This window comes from Ambystoma mexicanum, chromosome 11 (genome assembly GCF_040938575.1).
Source record: "Ambystoma mexicanum isolate Mex_15411 chromosome 11, UKY_AmexF1_1, whole genome shotgun sequence".
Lineage (NCBI taxonomy): Eukaryota > Metazoa > Chordata > Amphibia > Caudata > Ambystomatidae > Ambystoma > Ambystoma mexicanum.
This window is the reverse complement of record NC_090934.1, coordinates 56340447-56358889: the sequence shown is the minus strand read 5'-3', so window position 1 is coordinate 56358889 and position 18443 is coordinate 56340447. Positions and strand designations below refer to the sequence as shown.

Sequence of the window (18443 nt, the reverse complement as noted above, 5' to 3'; positions counted from 1 at the left end):
ATCGCATTATTACGAAGCCTTCTCTTCCTCTTCCCAGCAATGGAACCTCTCACTCTAACAATGGGGGCAAGTGAGAAGCTCTGTTGTTTCAATATTGAGCAGGACATTTGCGGTTGTGGCCCTAATGCCCTCCCCTGAAGAGGGGCCAGCGTCGCCACGTTCAGGGGACAGACTGGAGGCAATTACCTACTAGGGGATTCCTGCCTTGCCAGGCAGGATCCTCATTCTAAGAACTGGCTCAAGGAAGCGCAGGTCTCAGAGCAATGGGATTACCGGCAAGTAACCATTAGGATGCCAGGGATGTGGATTGCCTTACCGTGAGCCAGCGATTTGCACCCACTCTCCATCCAGACACCCTGGACTTAGAGACACAGCAAAAAACAAACAAGGATCCTGCATGTGCATATAGAAAACATTTATTCTTTTACACATCCTGGAGTCAATATACACCCGTACAAAACTTTGGCCCCTACAAAACACAAATATTGGCAATAATATGTGAAGTGCTGCATCCACCAACTGCCTTCTTGTAGACAAGTTGCCCAGTTTAGATCTGCAAAGTCCAAGTCCTTTTACAAGGAACAATAATTCATAGAAGAAAGTATGAGCATACCAACGTGGGCACCAGGAAAACGAGGAATGTCCCTGTAGGTAACCAATTATTATGAAGGAATATCTAAAAGCAGCTGTTGGAAGGTGGGCCGCTAAACGAACATACTGCATGTTTTCATAAACCAGTACACGCCCTACAGGGAGGGAAGTCTGCAACCTTGTTGCACATTGCCCTTTAAGCCTTGCAAAACAAGTATATGCATGTTGGAAGTCGGCATCATTAATCACATGTTCCATGCATGCTCCAGCCTTCCTTCTAGGATCCTTCCAATGCAGCGTATCTTTCTGTAGCTGGTGAATGGAGGATTTGCAGGTTCAACGGAATAGCCACCTACCAGGGTGGTGTGGATACTAAGACCCACGACAATGCCCTACAATAATCCAGGACACACACGTATCCATGCAGTCAAAGGCAGCAACGGAATTTGGAAAAAGAAAAAATAGTGTGTGTACGGATTGTGCATTTACGGTTCTGATCAAATATCTCATGGATATTCCTTCACTGGCTTGTGCAGAGTACCAATGGATGAACTAGAAAAGACAGTGGGCTGCCTGGTGGTGAAATAATCAAGCAGGACGAAGCTGTGAAATCAAGGCGGTAGGGGTGATTAGGTAGCATATTCCCCAACCGCCCACTCCCCCTATCCCCCAGGCACCTCTACGGCGGTGTGTCCCCCCAGTCATGATTTCTGAAGAAGAGGTTACTTTATTAAGTCTTCTGTGGTAGAGAGCTGATGTCAGACAAGGCGCTGGTGCCAGCTCCCATGGCAACCCTTGCAGGATTTCAATGTATCGCATTTGTGTGGTCAGGAAGCACATCAAAGCAATCGGGAAGTGGTCATTGTTAGGAAGTCCTCGTAACTGAGGCGAATGCTGCCCGCCATGGCAGTGTCCTTCTCCCGGAAGGCATCGGTCATGCTCTGGAGCTGGGTGCATATCTGAATGAAGCGGTCCAACTGGACACTGGGATTGCTCGACCGCGAGCAGTATCGGACCATCAGGATCTGTGTAAACTGTGGGCTCAGGTTGTAGCCCATCTGGGCCAATGCTAGGAGAGAAAGGAAAAACGAAAAAGTGAGCAGGTATGCAGAGAGCCATCTGTCCAATCCTACCAAATTCAAGCCACAGTTCTTGCATTTCAAAACACTGGTTAGACATGTGTCGACAAAGGGTCTTCAGACATCAGACATGTTTCCAGAACGCATACTACAGTGCAAACTCAGCTTGCTAAGTGTATGACCCTCCATAAAATAAATGAAAAACAACATCACTCATGAAGGAATAAGCATTGCTAAAAATGCGACAGTCGATATAAATAAACGTTCACAATCGGAAACAACAATAATCATAGTCCATCACATGCCTTGCAGAATGAGTCAGTGGGGCCTTCAAGGGGGAGGGGGGATGCTGACCTTGGAGGAGTTAAGTAGTGACAGGAAGGAGCGGGGATAGTTTGTCAGGTAGCAGTATGGAGGATGTTTCACATGATTAGGAAGGTGAGCAGAGCATTTGCTGCACCAGGTCATTCAGGACCAGGCCTGTACAGTGGATGTAAAGGTGCTAGGAAGGGGGAGGTTTTCTACAGGAGAGGCTAGAATGCCAAGATGTGATACATTGGACTTGGATCAAAAGGTGTTGGTTTGATAAGACAGGGTCCAGATGGACAAACACCTACGGGTTAAATCTAAAAACAATAAGTGGCCACTGTTGAAAAAGTGCAAATCCCAGGAGAACATAGCTTTATCAGGTGTTCTCACACCTGAAGGGGACCACCTTGGTCATAAATGCCAACACCTAGTCTTGGTGGACACACAATTGAATCCAAACAAAAGTTAAAATGATGCCCAACCAAAAAAGTCCAACATAAGCTTGATCATATTATGCAAAACAAAAGCTTGAATTATAGTAAAGATGTTTTAGCTACAGAAGAGGGGCTAGAAAACATGAAGTATCCGTTTCCAGTTAATTTCATTTCCAAATTGAAGACCTAATTGAGTCAGCCGTTATACAAACCAGAAAAACAAAAGTTTTAATCCAACTGTGGATTTCAGAAGAACAAGACCCATCGTTGACAATCTCAACTATGCACCGAGATGGAGTGGTTAATATTGACCCGTTTCGTATAAAGGCTTCAATTTGGAAATGAACGGGACATGTATATATTTCATGTTGTCAAGCAATCACTTTTTTTGCATTATGTGCTTCTTTGCCTTGTATTAACATGCATTATATATGTTTTGACACTTTTTGTATAGGTTTCTTGTTCAGTGTCTTGAATAAACCCTTTGTTGGATTTGCACTAACATTTTATTTGAGATGAAACTGTTACCTGCCACACATCCATTGTGACGATAGGTTCCAGTATTGCTTTGTGCAGCACAGCAGTCTTCACCGAAGAAGTCTGGTCTCTGCCTGCTTACGGGTGCTGCCAATGATGAAGTGTTATTACATGCAGGAGGGAGTGGCTGGAGAAACCCACTGCAGCCAACTTCAGAGGGGGATGTGAGGGAGCGCACTTTGGGTAGCATCTGGAGCACACCATTCCCCTTGAGCTCTAACCCTCCATCAAGAGTAGCGCCAACTCGCCGTAGGAGATAGTGGACAGTATGCAGTCAGGTTTCCTTCCCTGTATGCATTTAGAGGGCAAGGTGGACTACGAGGTGAAATCCAGAATGTGCACAGAGGGTCAATTGCAGACTGAAGCCCTCCAGGTACATGGTGAGCAGATAGACATAATTGGGTGGTGTGTGGTGATTGGTGAGAGATCAGTTGGATGTTGGTATGTCCAGGGCGGGATCGGGCAAGGCAGGCCTTGCATTGGTGGATGTTGTAGATGGCTGACAATTTTCTGGTAGAGTTGTTCATCACTGACATATTGATGGATGTTGAGGATGAAGGTTCCCAGGGGCTCCATATAGAGATTTAATGTCATGGGGAAATACCCAGGTCACTGCACAGGTGATGGAGGAAGCGATGAACAAGTTACTCTCTTACCTGGTAACGTTCTTCCGATGGGATGGTCCGACCACGTATTCCATATCTATGACAGTAATCACCACAGCTGTGCTGCTTTGGAAAATATCGGTGTATGCGTCCTGCGTCGATGACCTCGATACACCACCCTCGAGGACCTCCTCCGACGGCCGACATCACTGGATGTTTTAAGTAGGACGCACAACGCCCGTAGCCTCAGTTGTAGTTTTTTCCCCAGAACGTGTGGCACCAGTCTTCTGCCAGTCTGACCACACAAAGCCTTGCGGAAAAGTAAGCTGCAATCGCATAAGAAATTCTGTAGCGGGCAGGGAGGGAGCGATATGGAATACGTAGTCGGACCATCCCATCGAAAGAACATTACCAGATAAGAGAGTAACTTGTTCTTCGAGGGGATTGGGTCCTCCAACGTATTCCATATCTATGAGAGACTCCCCAAGCAGTACCAATGCAAGGAGGTGGGAAAAGAATTTAGCAAAAGAAATTTAGAATGCCCAATAAAATTGCAGAGCAAAGGACCGCCTTGCCAAAGGCCAGATCCTGCCCACGGATTGAATCGAGGGAGTAGTGACGTACAAAAGTATGGACCGAAGCCCAGGTGGCTGCGTCACAGATGTTACGAATAGGAACACCACTCTGTAGGGCAGTAGAGGCAGCCAAACCCCTGGTAGAATGGGCGCGCAAGCTGACCAGTGGGTCCTTACCCGCCAAGTGGTAACACTCAGAAATAGCCAGAATAATCCAGCAAGACAAAGTCTGCTTAGTCACAGCTTGTACCAAACGCTTTCCAGCGTAACCAATGATCGTCCACTCTCTGACCTGGGACATGCGTGAAATATAAAAGCTTAAAGCTCTCCTAGGATCGAGCCTATGGAGCCTCTCCTCTTCCTTACCAGGATGTGGAGGAGGATGAAATGCCAGAAGAACAACCTTCTGGCCTAAATGAAATTCCGACACCACCTTCGGAAGAAAGGAAGGACGAACTCTAAGGACAACCCTGTCCTTATGAAATACAGTGAAGGGTGGCTTAACTGAAAGTGCCTGTAACTCACCCACTCTGCGAGCGGAAGTGACCGCAACCAAAAATACAGTTTTAAGAGTTAACAGTCTCAAAGGGCAAGAATGCAAAGACTCAAACGGAACACCCATCAGAAACTTGAGGACAAGGTTAAAATCCCAACCGGGCACCAGGAAAGGTGACGGAGGGAACACATTAGTGAGCCCTTTTAGAAACTGAGAAATTAAAGGAATTTTACAATAAGAACACTCTTCAGACGAGCGCTTAAATATGGACAGGGCCGCCATGTAACCTTTAACCGTACCCACTTGCAAGCCCCTGTGGGCTAAAGAAAGCAAAATAGACAGAACCACAGGAATGTCACATGAAAAAGGATCCACATTCTTAACCCTGCACCAGTCGCAGAACTTTCACCAACGGAAACGGTACAGGGACTTAGTTGCAGGCCTTCTGGCCGAAAGCAACACCTCCATCACAACTACAGGGAGGTCCCAATCCTTATACCCCAACCTTTCAGAAACCAAGCGTGAATGTTGAGGGATCTGACCTCTGGATGGAGAACCTAACCGCCCCCCTCCCTGTCCCGGTAGGGAAGACGACGCGGAGGGCAGATGGACAAGTCGAGAAGGTCCAGGTACCACGTCCTCCGGGCCCACGCCGGAGCAATGAGGATCATCCGGGAACCGAACATTCGTAACCTCCGCAGCACTTGCGGGATGACGGGGACTGGAGGAAACGCGTACAGCAGTGGGAAAGACCACTCCACCACAAACGCGTCTCCCAAGGCCCCTTTTGGAGGAAATTCCCGCGAGCAGAACCTTTCGCACTTCCGGTTGACACTGGAGGCGAAGAGATCCACTTGAGGGGTCCCCCAAAGGGCGAAGATCTCCAGGAGAATCTCCTGAGCCAACTCCCACTTGTGAGAGATCGCACTCTGCTGCTCAGAGCATCCGCCGTCTCGTTTTTGTCTCCGGCCAGATGAACTGCCGAGATCGAAACTTCCTGCTGGATTGCACAGAACCAGAGCTGCATCGCCTCCCTGCCCAGAGGAAGTGACCCTGCCCGCTCCCCCCGCTTTTTGTTGAGGTAGTGCATGGCCACTGTTTTGTCCGTCAGGACATTCTTTCCTCGCACAGTCGGCAAAAAAGCCTTCAGGGCAAGCCCGACGGCCCTCAGCTCCAACAGATTGATATGGAGTCTGGACTCCAACGGAGACCAACAGCCGCTGACTGTCAACTCGTTGGCATGAGCTCCCCATCCCGTGAGGGATGCATCCGTCACGATCGTCACCTCCGGCCAGGGTAGCCAAAAAGGAGCCCCCTTCATCAGATTGCCTTCGACGACCCACCACAGAAGGTCCTGTGCGACCGAGGACGGCACCTGAACAGGGTCCGACATCCTGCTGTAGGACTGAGACCACTGGAGCTTGAGCGCCCATTGCAAAGATCTCATCCGCAACCTGGCCTCTGGCACCAGAAGAATGCAGGATGCCATGAGGCCGAGCAATTTCAAGAACTCCAACGCTGGGAGACTCTGGGCAAGCTGAAACTTGTGCACCATCTGCTGAATGTGATGAGCCCTCACTTGGGGAGGAAAACACTGCCCCAGGGACGTGTCGAGCACTGCTCCGATGTACTGGAGCCTGGAGTTGGTGTCAAATGGGACCTTCTTTAAGTTGAGGGAGAAGCCCAGCCTGTGGAGGGAGTGGCAGGTGACCGACAGATGATCCAGGACTTGCTCGGGAGAGCGCACCCTGATCAACCAAACATCCAGGTAGGGATAGACGTGAATCCCCCTTTCCTGAGATGCGCTGACACCACTACCATGAGCTTGGTGATGATCCCTCGGGCGGAGGTCAATCCGAACAGCAGGACCCGAAACTAAAAGTGCGAGTCGCCAACCGCGAACCTCAGGTACTTCTTGTGCTTTGGATGGATCGACACATGAAAATAAGCGTCCTTGAGGTCGAGAGACCCCAACCAGTCCTGAAGTTGAAGGGCCTGGAGGAGAGAGTAACCATCTTGAACTTGTCCTTCCTGAGCAGTTTGTTCAAACCGTGCAAGTCCATGATGGGTCTCAATCCCCAGTCTTTCTTGGAAATCAAAAAATAAGGGGAATACCATCCCTTGTTCCTCTCCGCTACAGGCACCAGTTCTATGGCTCCTTTCTCCAGCAGGGATTGAATTTCCTGCGCAAGGAGCGGGTCCGGACTCTTCAAAGAGAGATTCCCCGGTGGATTGTCGTGAGGCCTCTGCCAGAAAGGAAGACAGTAGCCGTGGGCTATGATCTCCAGAACCCACACATCTGAAGTAATGGCACGCCAATCTACAAGATGCTGCGCCAGCCTTCCCCCCAACCGTCGAACCATGGGCCATGGCCTCATGAGTGAGCTGAAGCGGCTGCGGCGTTGCCTGAGGGCAAAGAGGCAACTGCCCGAGCGGCCTTGGCACCTAGAGTACCTTGTTTTCCACCTCGGGCACTCCTACGGTGGCCCCTTTGACTGGCAGCTCCTCTCGCTTTACCAAAGGATGAATAATAACGAAAGGAACCTCCCCTCCATTGCTGTCCCCTAGGACGAAAAGGCAGAGGTTGTCGAACTGCAGCACCCAACGACTTCGGTGCAGCTTTGGAGGTCTGCAACCTCTCAAGGCTCTCGTCAGTCTTGCTGCCAAAAAGATGTTCACCGTCAAAGGCCATGTTGAGGAGCCGGGCCTGCACATCAGGAGCAAACCCTGACTTTCGCAACCACGCAAACCTGCGTATTACGGTGCTCGCCGCCATGGACCGGCTGACGCAATCTGCCATGTCCAAACCCGACTGAACGGCCTCACACATGGCATCCTTGCCATCCTGAACCATGGCAAGGAAACCATCCCGTTCGTCCCCTTTGGGAATATATTCAGCCGCTAAGGAAACAGTTCCAGAGTGTGCGTGAAGCATGACAAGGCACATATGGAGTTGGACGCCTGAATCGCCATACCCCCTGAAGAAAACACTTTCTTCGCCCAACCATCAAAATGCTTGTCGTCCCCATCAGGAGGGATGGTAGGATACGACACCTGTTTTGCTGAGGCCGTAGCCGCCTCTACCATCAAACTCTCCGGAGTGGGGTGCTTGGTCAAGTAGCAGAGGTCGCTACTGGCTGGGCGGTATTTTCGCGGCAAAGAGTTGCCCACTGCCGGGAGACTCTCCGGAGCAGTCCAAGCCGCCGCCACCCTCCTCTGTAGAGCCATATGGAACGGCAGTACCGGGTCAGTTGGTGGACCTTGGTCGAGGATATCCATAAGGTCATCCCGAAGAACATCCCCTGGGGGAGCAGACCACCCCAAGTACTCAGTGACCCTAGACATAAGGCGCCGGTTTGAGGAGTCGGCATGAGTGCCAGGCTCAGGCCTAGAAAACTCCACCTCCGGAGAGGTGTCCAGACCGCTGGCGTCGTGCAGGGACTGACGCAGGTCCTCAATTTGGCTATGGCCCAAGAGAATCTCATCTGGCGCCGTATCAGGAACCATGCCATCATCAGAGCCCTCATCCACCTCTGAAATGTACTCAAGATGGCGATAAGAGCACAGAATGGGGAACAAAGCCATGCTTGACCTTGGCCAGAGCCTTTCTAGGGGGTTTCACTGTGTCCCGGGGTACCCCTGTCGAAACAGCCTCGAAAGGCGTCGAGTGAATCAGCGTCGACGCCGAACGCGGCGCCGACAGCTCGACACAGGCCTCGAGGGCGAAGCCCCGAGCGTTTCCCTCGACAGCCTGGGTGCCGATGGCGTCAACGACTTCTTCAGAGGCGCAGCCTCGAAAGAGTCAGTCGAAGACCTCGGCGCAACGGGCGTCGACGTCTTCCTCGAAGACACCACAGGTGCACACGGTCTCGAGCGCGTCGAGGACCGGGACCTGGAACGGGCATGACGAGAACGATTCCCCTCGTCCGAGCGGGACCTCAACCCGCCGACGGGCGGAGTCCTCGGATGAGGACGGGGAAGGCGACCGATGACGGCGCTTCCGGAAGTGCCTCGAAGAGGCCTACTCAAGGACCGAGACCCACTGGACTTCTGACGACTATGCGGAGAGTCGTCCCTCGAATCGTCCGTCCAAAGACCCGCAGACCTCGACTTCCGTGGCTTGGACACCTTACCTACCGACAATTTCTTCTTGCGCTCCCGCAAGGCTTTGGTCGTAAGCGACTGGCAGTCGACACAATCATCCGTGTCATGGGCCTCCCCGAGGCACCAGAGGCAGGCGTCGTGCGAGTCACTCACCGACATCTTGGACCCACAGTCCTCGCACTTCTTAAAGCCCGGACGCGATTGCAAAACCTAAGCGATCAAGTTTGGTCAGTATGTCATTAAGGAATGTTTGATGTCGCATAATTCCAAATGTGTCACATCGTGGCCCTTATCCAACAGGTCTAATATACAAATGATCACTGGAAATGTATATGGATCTTGAGGCCCCTGAGAAACTGGAGAAAGAAAGGATCGGATTGAAAGCACTAGCATGTGCAAAATTATTATTGGCCCATTCGTCTGGAATCTGAGAATTAAGTGATTTTGATAGTGCTTGTTTCAATGTCTCACAAGAAATTGCCTCCGTTACCTCAGAGGGATTTTTACAGTATTTCACCAAGGCAATATTCATATTACCTTGACTCAATGCAGCAAGTCCACGTGAGCGTGGAATCAATGGTGTTAACAGGCCGATTGACAAGCAAACAATTCAAAGCAAACTCTGCTATTTCAATTGATGACTCGTGATTGGCAACAGGGAAGGTGGGTAAGCCAGATGTACTTGGTTGACCTGGTCCACCTTCCATTGCAGTGGGATAGTCCATCAATTCCAAGTTCGTTATTTGCTGTAAGGGAAAGTCGGGCTTGGTAAAAATGATGGTATCCTTAGCCAATTGGCTCTCCAGAACAATATGGGGGGGGGGGGGGGGTGCATTTTCTTGGCCACCACTGCACCCTTCTTATCACTCTTTGCAATAGTTCCAACAGTATTGGAAGGGAGTTGGTGCCCCTCAACATCATTAATACATTCCTTACCCTTTGGACTTATGGTCAGATCATTGAAACTCTTTTCGTGTGACATGTTAGGGCTAATGACTGCGTCGGGAATGGCACTTTGCGAGTTTACCATATCAGTGCACCGCCCGCTTCTCAAGCCACTGGCCATTTTGCCCCCGTCTAATCAAGTAATCAAAATATGGCACACAGAGGGTTTAAAGCGCAATTTCACCACCAATAACAATAGTCAGATTTATTATCTGACGTCAGACTTAACCTACTCACCCTCACACTACAACATCACACGTCAAGGCACTTGGATGTGCGTGCGAGATGCGAGCGCACCAAAGTGTTAGTACAATGCTCAGATGGTGGGGCGCAGAGCTAGACTATGCAATGAATCTGGGTGGGGAGGAAAAAAAATGAAAAAAAAGAAGAAAAAAAAAAAATCAGAATGTGCGTAAGGCTCAGGGATTGGAATCTGCCCGATCACAATTACTAAAGCATCCAACCCAGCCCACTAAAAGCAGCCCAGCACACTAAAGGCAGCCCAGCCTGCTTCAAAGAAGCGTGTCCAGAAAACAGTTTACGCAATAATTACTTTGGTAAATTGAGTCCTTTTCAAGTCCGTTAACGCGTTTCGCGTATTAGATGGAGACTGCTCTTCACCGTCTCCATACAGCCTTAGGAGTTCATCAGTCGGAGAGTCGGCAGAAACAAGGCACCAGGTGAGCGAGTCCCCACCACACTTCCAGGCACTACTTCCAAAACAACTGAAAACTGGGACTATTTCCACGGGGTCTGCTGGTTTTACACACACCCACATAAAAGGGTGTGTGCAATTTTGCATCACATCAGAATACCAAGCAGCATTACTGTGTCAAACATTCAATACAAACACCTTGCAGCCTTATTTTGTTGTTGAGGGAGCAAGTTTCAAAATCAAGGTGACATTTTATTTTCTGATGACATCACTTTGCATTCTTCACATTCTTCGTTCTTGGAGGAAAGCAGACTATTGGTCTGTTTTATCAGAATACAATGTGCTCCATTTAAGTCGTATTTTCAAGGCACACAGATGAGAAGAAATGTGTTCAACTGATCAGTGCAAACTGGGCACCAATCTTGGCTTCATCTCTTTACTACAATAAGTGATCTGGGCAAATCAGGTTCACCTTACCTTGCAGTATGGGCAACAAGAACAAAAAAACGTCAGGTATGGATTACTAGACGAGTCAGGACGCCAGGTATGAGTTTGGGGTGGGAGGAGGGTACCAGGTATCGGTCTTGTGCTGTTGGGAGAGGGGCGTGGTGGTAGAACATCCTTTTTGCCGACTCATCTGGTGTTGGCTCTTATAAAGCCAAGCCAGACACCCTGGCTCTGGCCCGACTCCCACTCCCCCTACCGCTACAGATAAATAAATACCTTTTAGCAGAAGACTACCCTCATCACTGCCACGAGAAAGGGTGAAAGCGGTGCCCGTTTAACAAATATGGCATGAACTTTGCACCTCTGTAGTCCAAGCACTGCTCAAGTATTGCTCGTCCCAGCTAGTGATGAACGAAATCAATTCCTGCATAGCCCAACACAATTTGTTGGTCCCATTAAAAAAAAGGTATCAAAACTAAAATTAACAGGATCCTTTTTGGACGAACCCAGAAAAAAACGTATTGGCAAAAGGCAAGATTTTGCAAGCTATGTTGGGTAAGTCATGAGAAATGAACCGAACAAGAAAAAAAAAAGGCCGATGGAAAACTAGCCAATGACATCGCTGATGAAGGGGGGGGGGGGGTGTCAGCCAGAAAGCCCTAATAAAACATTCCCCTGCACCCAACCAAAACCCTGCTCAACAACTGGCACAGCTCAGACCCAATGATGCAAGTGCCTAATACGCTTCATATCACACACAACTAATGGCATTGCAAAACGACACCTGCAAAGGATGTTGCACAGCAGATGCCCTGTGCAGCTGCACCACACACGCAGCTGGCATTAGAGAATATGGTAGCTATAGCCAGACACTTACACTCAATACATAGAACAACCCCCGCCCACTCAGCACTCTTCTTAGCTCTAATCGGGAAGAGGAGGGAAGACATCAAACAAATCAACCCGTGGCACACATGACCAGAAAACGGGAAAACTAGTCAAGACGACACCTTGAAGTTTCTTGTAAAAACTATGCAAACACCAAACAGTTCCTGGATGTCACAATTGCACTGAACTAAAATGAGCCATCGAAACAGCCACAGATTTTATAAAAAATAAACCGACAAACATCATAAAAATACACCCGCACCAGACAAACTCCCACCCAAACGACACGCTGAAAAGCAGCTTTGCCGTCACAGGTGTTCAAAGCAGCACACATCTCACTTTAGAATCATTGCAATAAAAAAAAAAAATACAAAAAAAAAAAAAAAAAACAGACGAACATGCAAATATACAGGACAAATCCTTGCAAAGGAGGGGAAACTGCACCAATACCATCACACAGCAAGCTGCAGTCAACGTTCAGCAGAGATGAAGAAACTATACATTGTGACACATTCACCTCTATTTGGACTCAAACTGCCACCAAAACGGGGCGTAGGTACCAATAAGGAGAAAATGTCATCTGCTGCAGGCAGCGCTTTAAGCTACATGCGTTCTCGTACTATAAAGACAAACGTAACAGACAAGCAAATGGTCAGTCTGCCACACTCCGAGGAGGCCTACTATTGTGTTGAGGGCCTAAGATTAATATACATCATACATTCCTCACCATAATCGTATTTCTGATGCCTGCATCTGCTTAGATTCACATGCTTTGCATAGGTCGCCCACTGGTGGTACATGCAGAGTATTGCATGACTTGTTATCAAAAAATCGAAAAGGGACGTCGTAATACTATCCCTAGTGTGATACCCATAGTACTTCACGCATCCAAGTCCCTCCGATTGATTGTTTCTGACATGAGGGAGCATGAAGTGTTTGTGTGAGTACATAAGAGTAAGTGCAAGGCATTCGATGTCTAAGCACCTTCAAATCCAAGAGGGGAGGAAGGGTGGGCGCTTGTGATTTTAAGCAGATACAAGCATCAACAATACAATTATGGTGAGTAAGGTATGCCTTCTGAGGCTTGTGGATCTGCTTACAATCACATGCTGTGCATAGACTAGCGAGCAGTACCTGGACAAGGTGGTTGATGTTTGAAGGTACAGCAGCAAATAGATGTTTTAATACTGCTTGTCCCACTTGTGAATCTTGTTTGGAATGAGTATCCAGACAATAATGCTGTGTCAAGGTATGTATGGAAGTAGTCGCCATGCAAATTACATCTACAAGGTACATTTGCAATGAAGCTAAGGTAGCACAGGTAGTGCGTGCTTTGGATGTGAAGGGCAGAGTTTTGTTAGAAAGGGAGTAGCACATTTGAATGTATTTGACCATCCATCTTGCGATCGTCGCCTAAGAGGCAGGGTCCCCTTCTCTTCCATTAGTTATGGAGACAAATAATTGATCAGTTTTTCTGATTTGTCTTGTTAAGGTAATAAATAAGAACTCTCTTAACATCTACTGCATGGAGGCTTGTGCTGAATTGGTTGGATTTTGAAAGAAAGTTCAAAGTTCTTTGGACTGGTTAACATGGAACCTTGAAATAAATTTAGGTGCACAAAAAGGTGAGCGTTCTTAGCACCACCTTGACTTTATGGATGGTAAGAAAGGGTTCTTGAACTGAGAGCACATCTAGTTCACCGATCCTTCAGATGGATGTAATGGCAACAAGAAAAGAAGTCTTGCAAGTGAGGTGCTGAAGACTGATTTCATGCATTGGCCCAAAAAGGGGGACCCATCCACATTTCAAACCTACCTCCAAGATGGGATTTAAAACGGTGGGTGTAACGCTTTAGCCCATTCCATGAATGGGTGAACTACTGGCACTTTCCGCAGTGCAGCCAAGTGGACTTTAAGGGAGTTGTAAACCAACCCGGTTTCCAAATTGTAAAGCAAATTCAGAACAATGTGTGAGGTCGAGCAATACTGGATTGATGTGTCTAGTTGTGCACCAGATAACAAACAGTTTCCATTTATTTTAGTAGCAATGTCTGGTATTAGGTTTCTGTGCCTCCTTCTGGATGTCTATACGTCTTTGTTGCAAGTTTAGATTACCTCTGACCTAAGAGACAAGCTGCCAGGTTCAGAGTTTTTGGGCACGGATGATATACTGACCTCCGATGTTGGGACAGCATGTTATGTGGGCATGGAAGTCTCACTGGTCAGTAAATGGACATTGAGAGAACCATGGTTGATGTGCCCACAATGGAGCTATTGGAATTAGTTTTACTTATTCCTGGTGCACAATCATGTTGAGCAGTGGTGTTGGAGGAGAGGGGCAGGAAGCATAAGCAAACAGCAAATATACCCGACAGTTCATCCACAGAGCATTCCCCTTGGATCCCGCTTGTGGGTACCTTGTCATGTAGTATGGGCATTGTGCCTTGTACTGTGTGGTCAACCAGTTTAAGACGTCGTTGTTGTGTAGAATGTCTTTGTGCAAAGCTGCAAGTCTCTGGTTAACACATCAGCTAGACAGTTGTGTTCCCCTGGTACGTGTTTGGACAGGGAGGAACATGTTGCGTTTTAATGCCCAATTCCATATGTTCTGTGCTATTGAGCACAGACTTGGCGAGAGTGTCTCTCCACCCCCCACGTCCACCCACCCACGTTTGTGCTGTCGGTTAGGACTAGGACAGTTCTCGCTTGAAGTGTTGAAAAGCTTGGAGGGTTTTGAACAATGCTATCAACTCAAGAAAGTTGATGTTTTTCGTTGTTAGTGATTGCGTCCACTTGCTGCGCACAGTGTGATTGAGGAGATATGCTCCCCATCCTGACAGTGATGCGCCTGTGGTAAGATTGTACTGCAGGGGTGGTGAACAATTTCCCTTGCAGAAGATTCTCTCGTCCACCACTGCAGGGATTGAACCAAATTCAGCAAAATTACCACTAGATCGTTCGACTGACCGCTCGCTTGCGACCACGGTTTCGCTAGCCACTCTTGCATACGATGCATGCGCAACCCAGCACGAGGTAGTATGTAAATGCAGGAGGCCATCATTCCTGTAGGCAGCTGGCCTTCCGTACGATTATTCGAGGACTGGTTCCATAATGTGGAATTAAAGAAGATGTTGTACCCTACTGGAGCAAACACTAAAAGCGTCTTGTTTGGATCAGAGCCCCAAGATATTGTTGGAACAAATTTGTCCTCGTTGATTGAGAAGCCTAGATTAAAGAGTATTCCTAACATTGAGGAACTTTGAGATATCATAGGCCTGTACCTTCGCAACCAAATCGGGGTTGCTTGGTGATTATTAGCCTTTTTAGGGTTTTTGTCTTTTGTGGTTGGTTCTTTGTCGCATGAGTGTAGGTCACTACGGAGACACTGAGTTCCTCTACTCCGTTTGTAAACTGTAGGAAAAGTTGCAACTGTGCCTGCACTTATTTGTGCCAAGATAAATTACTGGTGCATTTCCTTTTGCTATGAATGACAAATCCAAAAGTTCCGTTGTATTTGATAACGTTTATTTTATTTTGAATTTTCAGCCCCTTTTGAAAACCCGACGCTTGTATCGCGAGCATCAGATTTTTCAGGTGGGATTGAGCCCAAGACTAAAAGTGCTTCATTTACAACAAGAACATTATTCTTTGTGTGAACCGTAATGACACATTAAAGGGCCGGATTTGAAAAAGGCGAAAGGTTGTACGCCGAAACACGTATCATCCAAGAGGGGCTGAAAATTCAAAATAAAAAACTTATCAAATACAACAGAACTTTTGGATTTGTCATTAATAGCAAAAAGAAATACACCAGTAATTTATCTTGGCGCAAATAAGTGCAGGCACAGTTGCAACTTTTCCTATAGATTAAAGAGTAGGTTGATAGTCTATTGGGGGTTTTGATGACGCTCTTGGGGTGTCTTTCCAGTTATTAGCCAGTCGCCGAGATAAAGGTACACTTGAATGGACTGCCTGCGCAGGTTTGCAGCTACCACTGCAAGTGCCTAGGTGAAAACCCTTGGTACTGAGGAAATGGTGAAGGGAAGCACTATGTGCTAACTTTGAACTCAAAATATTTTCTGTGAGCTGGCAACATTGAAATATGAAAGTATGCATATTTCAAATCCAACATCGTCATGTAATCCCCCGTTTTAGAGCAGATTACTTCCTGATGCGTGGTCATTCGAAACATATGGGGTTTGACATACGCGTTTGCTGGATGAAGGTCTAACACAGGGCGCATAATAGTCACATCCTTTTTGGGAACAAGGAAGTTGAATAAATACCCCATTTACCTCGTGAGTAGGGACACACGCTATTGCTAGTTTTTGAAGAAGGGTTTGGATTTCTTCCCGAATAATCTGTAGCTGTTCTTGAGACATGTTATCTTGGAGGATGAGGTCTGGAAAGGAACTCTATGGAGTACCCTTTTGTCACGGTCGAGTCCCCTCCATAAGTCGGCTTAATGTGATTGTGATAGGTTATTTATAACACGCTTAATACCCAGCGGTTTCTAAGCGCAGACCCGGGGATCGAAGTGGTGTTGCTCCGTGTCGTTTCGCTTCCTAGGCGAGCACGTTACCACTGAGATATCCTCCCAAGACCAATCTTCAACCCCCTACTGGGGTAACATGGGAAGGAACCTGAACTGGGACATCATTGTTTTTGGGCAATGGCGCCATTAGAGACAGCAGCCCGAGGTCTACCTCTACTTCGCATAAACTCTCCTTTATAGGTGGCCTGAATGGGGGTGGACTGCGCCATGTTTTCATATCGATATTCAAATTGTCTAAATTTAGTGAGATAGGCTCTGGGGTAAATCAATGTATCAAAACACCTCTTTGGATGTATGATTTGAGATTTGTCCTAGAGACTTTAAGGTCTTTCTATTGAAACATTTTGGCTTTCGTAGGCGGCTGCTTGTGAGACGCTGAGCAGTGCAGCATGACGGTGTGGTACGGCACTAGGTTCTTTTCTCTGCTACTACAGGGTGCTGACTTGTGCGGAAGATCAGAGTGTGGAACTCTGTCCGCCCAGACAGCCACCCACCTTCCACCCTGTTTGAGGTGTGAGGGGATCAAGCATTGGCCATCATCATCATAGGTCATCTTCAAAATTATCATCACCATAAAAGTCAGTATTATCCCAACCTAAATTGTCCTGGCCTATATTAAGCACATGGTCTTGTGAAAGAGTGGTAACATGGGGCTGCAAAAGGGTAACCACGTAACCTGGAGGACTCCTTGCATTATTTGTATCCGTTTTTCTGAAAGGACATTTTCCATAACGTTTACAAATAAAGACACTTAGTCCACTGTTTGCAAGAATTTCTCTTTAGTACAGGGATTTGAAGTAGGTGTTACGTGAACAGGGAATGTAGCCTATTCAGGGGTATGATGGAGGCTATAGCCTAAAGATGGAGATAAAAGGAGAAGAGGCTTCTGTGTAATGTTACATTTATGGTGATGTATGATCGACGAAATGTGTGAATGCAGGCGTTTTGACAGTTGCACGTTTGTCGAAGCACGCTCGGTGGTGTGGGCAGTACTGGGAACGGCGTCTGTTTAGGCGAGTGTGCTTTCGGAACGTGTGGTCCGTGTTTTATATGCATGGATGATCTTTTGCTTTTGGACCGTAATGGCGCATGTGTGGGCGCAGAAGACTGCTTCAAGGAAGAACCACAAGAGGAGCATTTCTGGTCTAACTATGTTCAAATACATAGAGTGATCTTATGTCGGATGTCATGAGAAAATAATCGTCATATGATATTAGTGATGGTACCAGTGATGTCATTGATACCATACATGGTGGTATTAGTGAGGTTAATTGTGGTCATACGTTAAAAGAGGCTTTAGCTTAATTTCCAGGGTTTCATTGCGAAGTTTTTTTACCTCAACTGATCATTAAACGTTTTTTGGGGAATATATAGTTGTCAATTACTGGGCACAAAAGCGATACATGCATTTGCAACAAAATTACCCATGTATTACAGATTTTGACCCAGCCAAGAACGCTCCCCCATACCACTCTAAATCATTTACTCCCAACTTCAAAACGTGCAGAGCAACACCTCAAAGTTTGGGTTAAAACAAGGATTGTATGCATGCTTCATTTGTACACTGGTGTAATCACAGAAGACCATGTATTTTCTGCAGCAGCATAACTCACCTTGGTGAAGCTCGGCGGCACTGATCGTGCCAGATCGGTCACGGTCGTACTGCTGGAACAAAGCCCGCCACTGCTGGATGAAGCGCCACAGGGCTGCAAAGCCAAAGACGTCCATGCGCCCACTCTTGGTCTTATCAAACATGTCTGCACAGGAAGAGGAATTAAGAGATTAGGGGCCGGAGCAGAATGTCCAACCAGAGACAGAAATCCATGCAAGAATAGAAACTGAGTGGATCCTGCAGAGAAAACCAAAGCGGAACCACAACAATCGCAGGCATTCACAAAAAACAGCAACAGATCAAATCCAGTCCCTCGAACACACTCCAAGTCACCACAGTATCCAGTTACTGTAAATCCTGGGTAGGGAAGAGAATGAACACACCCTCACGTCGAAAGGTGTTACCGAGAATGACCAGGGCCGAAGAAGCTGCATGGTAATCTAGAGTTTACCCAGACATGTTTGGTGCTTCCTTTACCCAGCATTCATGAAGACTAGGCTAGTGAGATTTTAAATGCTTGAGTGGCGATTTGCCATCCATCTACCTTTTGAGAGAAGTTCATGTGTAGCGATTGCCATGGAAGAATAAAGTGAGAACTGTGCTTTTCCCTG

The 18443-nt window shown here is 47.5% G+C and overlaps 1 protein-coding gene across 1 annotated transcript in view; it reads right to left on the bottom strand.

Annotated features, from left to right (window-relative positions):
* Positions 1-400: 400 nt before the first annotated feature.
* The window catches only part of PEF1 (penta-EF-hand domain containing 1), a 62065-nt gene continuing 44022 nt past the window's right edge, over positions 401-18443 (bottom strand). Inside the window, exons 4-5 of the mRNA XM_069622523.1 lie at positions 17834-17977; positions 401-1660 (exon numbers count right to left, since the gene is read on the bottom strand). Coding sequence (XP_069478624.1) covers positions 1431-1660; positions 17834-17977 — 374 coding nt within the window. The 3' untranslated portion in view covers positions 401-1430. The remainder of the gene's footprint in view (positions 1661-17833; positions 17978-18443) is intronic.